At 42.5% G+C, this 8290-nt stretch overlaps 1 protein-coding gene across 1 annotated transcript in view; it reads left to right on the top strand.

The window, feature by feature from the left end:
- Positions 1-3355, top strand: part of WDR48 (WD repeat domain 48) — a 48191-nt gene extending 44836 nt beyond the window's left edge. The window contains exons 20-21 of the mRNA XM_009890475.1: positions 2381-2493; positions 3327-3355. Of these exons, the coding sequence (XP_009888777.1) occupies positions 2381-2493; positions 3327-3355 (142 nt within the window). The remainder of the gene's footprint in view (positions 1-2380; positions 2494-3326) is intronic.
- The last annotated feature ends 4935 nt before the right edge of the window (positions 3356-8290 follow it).

Genomic DNA, 8290 nt, shown 5'->3' on the forward strand with positions numbered 1-8290 from the left:
GAAGGGAGTGGTGGACCCAAATGGTTACTTACGTACTTGACCATACTGTACTGGTTCCAAGTGTAGTACTATAGAAGCCCACTGAACCCCTAAGGTAGATGAGACTTCTAATGACTCAGTATGGACAGAAAGTATACATTTAATTGAAGTGACTAATAGACCTGTAATATAGAGGAAAAAAAATCTATATGACTTAAACTAAAGTCTGTCCTAGTCTCAGCCAATGAGATGGGAAGTCCCTGAGTGGTTCGTGTTGTGTGAGGTGTACAGAGAATGGATGATAATCCAGTGCAGACTTTTGCTTCCTCCTTTTTTTTTTGCTTTTCTTTTTCCAGAACATAATATCCTCATCTGCTCATGCTTGTTATGAAATTGGTTCGGCCATATTAGTCGCTGTGTTCACAATATAATTCAGAACTGCACACGAGGTATTTTTTAGTACATTCCATTCATAAAGTTCCTACAATGATTTCTCACGGGTTACTCAAACATTTCTACCACTTAAAGAAATTTGGAAAAGAAAAACAACAATACTTGAAAGAATCGGCCCATTTAATTGCAAATGAAGGGTTAATGTTAGAATTGTTTTAATACCGCAACGCAATTGTTGCTTTAGAGAGCTGTTGACATGCAGAATAAGAACACTAGATAAATATTGTAGCAGTCAGTCAGATGATGCTGTGCATCATAATAGAGTGAACATGCTTAGCAGCAACTTAAAGATTTTCTTTTTCGTAAATATATATAACTACTTCCTGCACTGTGTCCTAGGTGTTCTAAAGACACACTAGTCTAATTTTTGGTAACTGTGCTCCAAAACTATGTGACGTTTTGTTAAAACTTCAGACCATTCTGAAAATAACTTCATATGTTTAATGTTAAACTTTAGAAATTTCTCAGCAGATTTCATAGTCATGATATAAAAATACTTATTCTTCTTTTCCGAAGTTTTATATGCAGTTGTTCTTTTGTTATAGATTTATGCGAATCTTCTTTTCACTGTTATTTCTAAAAATCTGTGACTGTCATAGACTCATAGTAATCTTTTATAGAGTTTAACTTATTGGGGGGAGGGGGTAAAGGCATTTCAACTTTTCGTGAGAAAATGTGGGGCTGCCCCAGAAAACCATTTGTAGCCAGAACAAATTACAAATCCTCGTAAAGAAATTATGTAAAAATGACTCTTGTCTGAAGCAGAAGCACAAGTGCCTTCAAAGGGCAGTATATTATTCGAGTTTCTTCAGGAGACATATGCTCTTGCCCTTCCTGTATCTTGCTATCAAGATGTAGGTTGAGGCCTAAAGAAAGTCCCAATAAATTATATTACTGGGATTGTATTGGTCAAACAAAAAGTAAAATATTTTTCACCGTATTTTCTTTTAAAAAATAATCAAATCGTTACCTTCTGCACTCTTAACCTAACTACACAAACTCACTGCTTAAACAAAAAATAGGGTTTAGAACTAAGCTAGCGTGTCTATTTCCCTGTCTTTTGAGAGTCAGTTTCAGTTTTCAATCCCAGTTTCTGTATATGCTCAGTTTGACACGATTGTGCTATAACCGCACATTTTTAGTGATATTTGTGAATTAAATGCTTAAACAGAACTGTCACTTTTATTGGTAAATTGTCCTGACTTGTATTTATTAATAGCAAGGGTCTACGCTTGTTCCACTAGGCGCTGTTTGGGTTTGGGGTTTTTTTTCTGGTTGTCTTGCTGTCCCGTTGTACGCATTGGAATTGCTCCCAGTAATTTTATTTGAAATCAGCCAAAGTTGTAATTTTTCTTCTTTTTTTCCCTTTCTAACCATCCCGAAACACAGTTTCAGGAAAGATTGACAGAAGAGTCTGCAATGCCAGAAGGGTAAATGATGTTTCACAGTTGTATAGAATAAAAGGCTTTAGTTAAAATATTTTCCGGTTGTTTTGTGTATTGGATCAATTATCCAATTTTGGAGCTTGGACTGTGTACACTGAAGGTTTGTACTGCAAAGGACTGCAGAGTCCTCTGAAGCCTCAAGTAATGGAATGGCTGAAAAAATGGCAGTGCCATAACAAAATCCCTTAAAGGTGATCTTGTACTGTGGTTGGATATAAGAATTTAGGAGGCACGCAAGCCTTCGGATGCAAGCTCTGAGATGCTGTAGAGGTGAAGGATGTGCTGGAGGAGTGCTGTTCGCGTGAGCAGTGTGTGCTTTTGTGCTGTGAATGTGTTTTGTGCCAACGCCCATGCAGTGCATAAGACAAGACAGCGCTGCTACAAGTGACTCGTGGCAGTTGGCAATGACTTTTCTGGAGGTGGAAAGGTTATAGCGCTGTAAGAGATACATGAGAGACCAAGGCTGGCTTTCCTGGTGCTGAAAATGCCGGTACGGAATACTCAAAGCATTTTCTGTGGGAACCGTCAGCTGGGCTGTGCTCGGAGGGGACACAGTCATTCAGTGACCAGATGCGTTCCCAGAGACTCCCAGCATCCATCGTGGATGGAGCGTCAAGTAAAAGGAGGGTATTTTTGCTACTCTCTTTTAATTTCTCTCGCCTTTTCTGGAGTTGTGCTGTCTGTAAGAGTCCTGAAGGCAAGCGCAGGAGAGGCCCCTGCACAGCGGCGAGGCGTTAATGAGAGTCCCATCCCATTGGGACGTTATGGACCGAGAGAGAGTTCCAGTTTGCCAAAATCATAGGAAAGGGCACTGATTTGTAGATTTTATTTTTTTTTTTTAATTTCCAAGTTCCTAACAGAAAGGAGTTCTAAATTTAGTATTTAGTAGTGTAACCTGTCTGCCAGAAAAACATTTAACTTCTCTATGACAGGCAAATTTTTTTTTTTTTCCTCTTCAGGTGGGGCAGCACTGAGCACAGGAGAGCTACGCTCAGGAGTTGCGGGATCATTTTAGGAAGAGAAGAACTACTGGAAGGATTTAGCATTAAGTTTTAGAAACACTGAAAAAATACTCAAAATAAGCCCTAAGCCAGGAGATAATAATGTAGTTCTACCTCATTGCCAAGGGGTGGGAAAATAAGGGATTTGGGGATTTTTTTCGTTCGATTGTTCATATCCACGGGAGAGGGGCGCGCGGGGGACTGACGGTGCAGGGCAGAGGGCTGCTCCAAGCACAGCTCTCCCGTGGTTCCCATCACATAAGCTGGAGCGTGGGCCTCTGTTCAAGCTGTAGATCTGGAGCTGCTGACTCGGGGGGAGAGAGGGCAGTCGCAGAGGTCAGTTTGCTGAGGTGAATTAGCGTGGAGGTGCCAGGGAAGAGGGGGGAGAATGCCCAAGGTGAAGGCGTAGGGTGACTGTTAACACATGAATCCGGTTACTGTACTCCAGATTTTGACCAGTACGTTACACCAGGGTAGTACTTTTTTCTTCAGAGAGGTCCCATTTGATTCAGACTTTATCCCTAGCAATTTCTTGAATTTGATATTTAGCATCAATCTTCAAGCACATGATTTCATGCTTGCAGATGTGCCGATGGCTCCTGAACAGAGTCAGGTGGAGTTACCACGCCGCTAGATAACAGAGCTGTTAACAACACACGGGCAGTTAAATATCAAGAAAGCGTTTGACTAAAATAGTTTCCTGTACTGTGTGGTGAAGGTTTTTCTGTAAGCAGCTGTGCAAACATCACGCAGACCAGAGGTACCGATTAGAGACTGGGTGCGACATGCCCCTTCTCTCTCCAAGGGTACTGTGACACTGTTCTCACCATTTTTCATGGGACTGTGACTGCTTAGTTATTTTTTGTTTGGTTTTAGTTACATTTCTAAACTACAATTGCTTTGAAATTGCATTGCAGCAGAACCAATGCAAATTAGCGTTTGCTTAAGGCAAAGTGGGAGGATGTGTAGACCTAAGTGGTAATGCCCAAGAAATAACAGATTAGCACAGTGAAATCAAATGCAGTGAGTAGCCTGTAGCTGCTTTGGCTGAACAGCCAGAGGCAGCGGTGCCTTGTTCTTTCATAATTGCTTAGCGGTGAAAATATTTGCCCAGTTCTGGGGGAAGATAGAGAAGCACAAGGGTGCTTGGGGGAATGCTTAATCAAAGGCTTCTCCCTGGGAAGCTGCCTCTGCTGCTCTCTGTTTCTGCCCAATTGATGGCGCAGGAGCAGATTCGGCTGGAATAGCCGAAGTCTCCCGCTTGCCCGGTCAGTGCTGTAATCCTTAGTGCTCGCTGAGATTAAATTCTGCACCCCCCGAGCAGCTGGAAGTGCGTTGTTCAAGCCCATCAGCGCACGTGTGAGTGGTGTGATCTCCACTCGGTGTTGCAGTCCTCCTTCTGGCGGCATTTCTCAGTTACAGCTAAGAGGAATCCAGTCAAGTGTGGCAATTTGGATGAGCAGCTTCTGATCACAGCCTGGAGTAGTACAGCAGAAGATTCAGCAAATTGTCAAGCCTGCTGTGAAAGTTTAAGAGGGAAAACAAAGTCATTGCTGCCTGAATTTGGTATTTCAACAGTACTTGCCAGTAGTTGTTCACCTTAAAGACACTAAAAACATTTATTCACATATTCAAGCTCAGCTGGAATTAGTTCAGCATCCATAGTGCTGTTAATAATGAGATTTGCGTGTTTATCTCTATGATGGTTATTTTGTTGTTGTGATTTTTAGGGGTTAGGATCATTCTTGAACGTAGAAAGTTCCATCTTAACATGAGGAGGAACTTCTTTACTTTGAGGGTAGTGGAGCACTGGCACAGGCTGCCCAGAGAGGTTGTGGAGTCTCCCACTCTGGAGACATTTAAAACCCGCCTGGACGCTGTCCTGTGCAACCTGTTGTAGGTGACCCTGCTCTGGCAGGGGGGTTGCACTAGATGATCTCCAGAGATCCCTTCCAACCCTGACCATTCTGTGATTCCTAGTACAGGGTTATTGCTGTCCAAAGCTCCCATGAATGAAGTAATTTACTTCAGAAGGGAGGGCTTGGTCCAACCTGCTGAAGTTTGCCTCACCTGGGGCAGGGCCTGATCAAGTCCTGATCACGAATAGTGAGGCCAGCAGGACCAGGGCAGTGACTGTCCCCCTGTACTCAGCACTGGTGAGGCCCCATCTCGAGTACTGTGTTCAGTTTTGGGCCTCTCACTGTAAGAAAGACATTGAGGTGCTGGAGCATGGCCAGAGAAGGGCAACGAAGCTGGTGAGGGGTCTGGAGCACAAATCTTATGGGGAGCGGCTGATGGAACTGGGGTTGTTTAGTCTGGAGAAAAGGAGGCTGAGGGGAGACCTTATCGCTCTCTACAGCTCCCTGAAAGGAGGTTGGAGTCAGTCTCTTCTCCCAAATTACAAGTGATAGGTCAAGAGGAAATGACCTCAAGTTGCTCTAGGGGAGATTTAGGATGGATATTAGGAATAATTTCTTCACAAAAAGGGTTGTCAAGCATTGAAAGAGGCTGCCCAGGGAAGCTGCCCTGGAGGTATTTAAAAGACGGGTAGACATAGTGTTTTTGGCAGTGTTAGGTTGATGGTTGGACTCGATGGTCTTAAAGGTCCCTTCCACCCTAGACGATTCTATGATTCTTAGTTGCACCAGCCTTTGTTGAGTAGAGCTGTGTGTATCTGGGTGGCTGGAGGTCCCGCTGCCTCTGAGTGCCCAGCCTGTGCGTAACCACCACCAGCACTCACATGCTCAGTGGAGATGAGCTTGGCCTAATCCTTGCTCTAACACTTGAGCTCCCAGCAGCCTCTTTGGATTTAATGTCTGCCAGACTCACGTCCTCAGCATTGACTGTTAACATTAGAGAGCAGCTCCAGTCTGGAAGGTTATCCTATTGTGCCTGGCCACACCAAGCCACTGCATCCAAGCACTCCAAGGTGACATCCTCCTCCCTGTGTTTTGCCCTCCTTGTGATACGACCAAGATCATTCCACTTGTGTCAGACTATCACTGTCGGGTTTATAGATGCCCTCAAAGTTTACAGAAGCAACAAGGTAATACACAGCTCTCCTGCTTACCTGGACACAGTAGCTCTTTGGGATGGCTCCTGGTTGGTTGTAGTTTGGGGTTTTTTGGTTTCAAATCCCAAATACAAAAGTGGACCATTCAAGCCATTTCACTCAAAGATAGCTCTGTCTTCCACAGCTGTTCTACTTGTTTCAGCCCAACATAAAATATTACCTTCTTTATTCCAGAACTGGCCTATCCTCACAGGCCTTATGAGGTACATCTCTTTCGGTAGTAGTACCCGGTCGTTCCCTTTCTGAATTTTCTTCAAATTAGGGTGGCAGCACCAGTGAGATAATCACAAATGCTCTAGCTTGTTCTACAGCACACAGTCTGTATCAGAGGGGACGGCTCTGCACCCACACATAAAAGAATACATCCTCTATCTGTTTCAGCAGGGAAAGTTTCCAAATTGTCAAGAAAAAAGGAATTTGCTGGGGAGGTTAAACTGTTCACCTAGTTTAAATGATAAAGTTTAGGTCAGGAGAATACAATGTACTACTGCAAGAGGTTTACCTCTGTCTGGTTTTCTAAAAGAGTATGTTAGACCATTGTTCAATTGGATGTTATGAAAAATGAATCAAGTCTTCACAAATATAAACCCACTCCCCTTCCAAAAGCCAATTAACATAAAGTAGGCTGGACACAGACTGCCCGAAGCGTTAAGCCATTTATTACTGTGACATTTGAAATTTAGTACTGAGTTTTGACATTTCTGGCTTTTAAATCTCTAAAGGGTACTTACAGTACAGCATCACTTAAATGAGCTACTACCAGCTTAAAAACAGTTCTGACAAAAGTGTAAGACTAGAAACAGTCCTAAACAAACAACAAAAACCAAACAAATAGATTGCCAGATGTCTTCAGTCATCAGGCTCTGAGACCAAACAAACTTACCTATAGCTTAAGTTACATTCATTTTTAGTGTTTGGCTGTTCACCCTTGTAGCAGTCAGTTGGGGGAAGAAAAGAGGAAATTAGCAATATATGAAAAAAAAAAATCCGTTCACTATTAACACACCATTACAAATCTCTTAACTCTACTACCTGCAGTTAGGGCTTAATGCATTCTTCTTTAAAGCAAAAGATATTTCGACCATTCTGTTCAGAACTACTGTGTCTTATGTGAAAACAGTATTTATGACTAAGAGCAGAGATGAAGGACTACAAAGGACAGGTTTTACGTAAGGGTGTACTCATGTGCAGCCCTCTCTTGCGTTGCAGCTTCGCCTGCACCCACTCGCCGATGCTGAGCTCTCACGGGCAAATCCAAGCGCCCCAGATTCCCTACCCTGTGTTGTCACCAGATTTCTGCTGAGTCAGTCAGTTCACTTACTGACGTCCGTAGGGGGCACACAATGCAGGAACAGATCAGGAGACAGGAAAGGGGAAAGGAAATTAAACAATATTGTGCTAAATAAGTATACTCTAGTTTATCGCTTAAACACGCACCTACCATTGTCCCCCATTCTCTTAATTTATGGAATATTTTCCCCACAGGAACCGTACCAGCTATAGTGAAGTCATTCCCAGTCAACAGCTTTAAAACTCCATGATAAATCACTGGCCTGAGGGCTACACAAACACATTTCATGTTTGCCATTACACTCAGAAGCTATTTGAACACAAATGCAAACAAAACAAAAAAGCAATAGCTGTTGCTGCACTAACATGTTCCATCCCCATGTTTTAAACTTACAACTTGTATAAAAATAGAAATGGGTAAATAGAAAAGCACAACTAAAGCTATTTCTCTGTCACTACAGAATCCGGGATCTTTCAACCCCACTGAAAAGGTCAATCACCCTGAAAACACATGGGCCTGACTGAAAATCATCTTTAACTTCAGTTTGTTGCAAACAACCATCATAATTTCCCTCCCATCCTTTTCATCCTTTTTTTTTTTTTTTTATTATTAAATAAACTGTGAGACCACCACATGATCCACTGAAGAGCTGAAGTGAATGACAGGACCCACCAACATGATTTTGTCCTATCTATATGCTGCAACTTCAAACCATATGGTTCTTCCTTTCCTGCAAAAGGAGGTGTAGAGAAGGTACATGAATAACTGTAGCAGAAAAGAGACTCTAAAACAAGAAAAGTAACAGTTTGGAGAGTAGTAAAGTAGGAATAAAGACGATATCTTGGGGTAGGAAATGCCTTGAAAGTCACCAGAACTGTCTAATTAAGGTGTACCATTAGAAAAGCTCTCTAGCAAGTCAAAACCATAATTATTTTTTTTAGTGCCATCAATCATACTGAGAAAATAATCATTAAGTGTCAGTGTTCAGGCAGAGTGCCTTCATAAATACATTCAGGAGCGCTTGTAGGCACAGGTGAATGCAGGAACT

The sequence above is a fragment of the Charadrius vociferus genome, unplaced genomic scaffold (genome assembly GCF_000708025.1).
Source record: "Charadrius vociferus isolate BGI_N301 unplaced genomic scaffold, ASM70802v2 scaffold608, whole genome shotgun sequence".
Lineage (NCBI taxonomy): Eukaryota > Metazoa > Chordata > Aves > Charadriiformes > Charadriidae > Charadrius > Charadrius vociferus.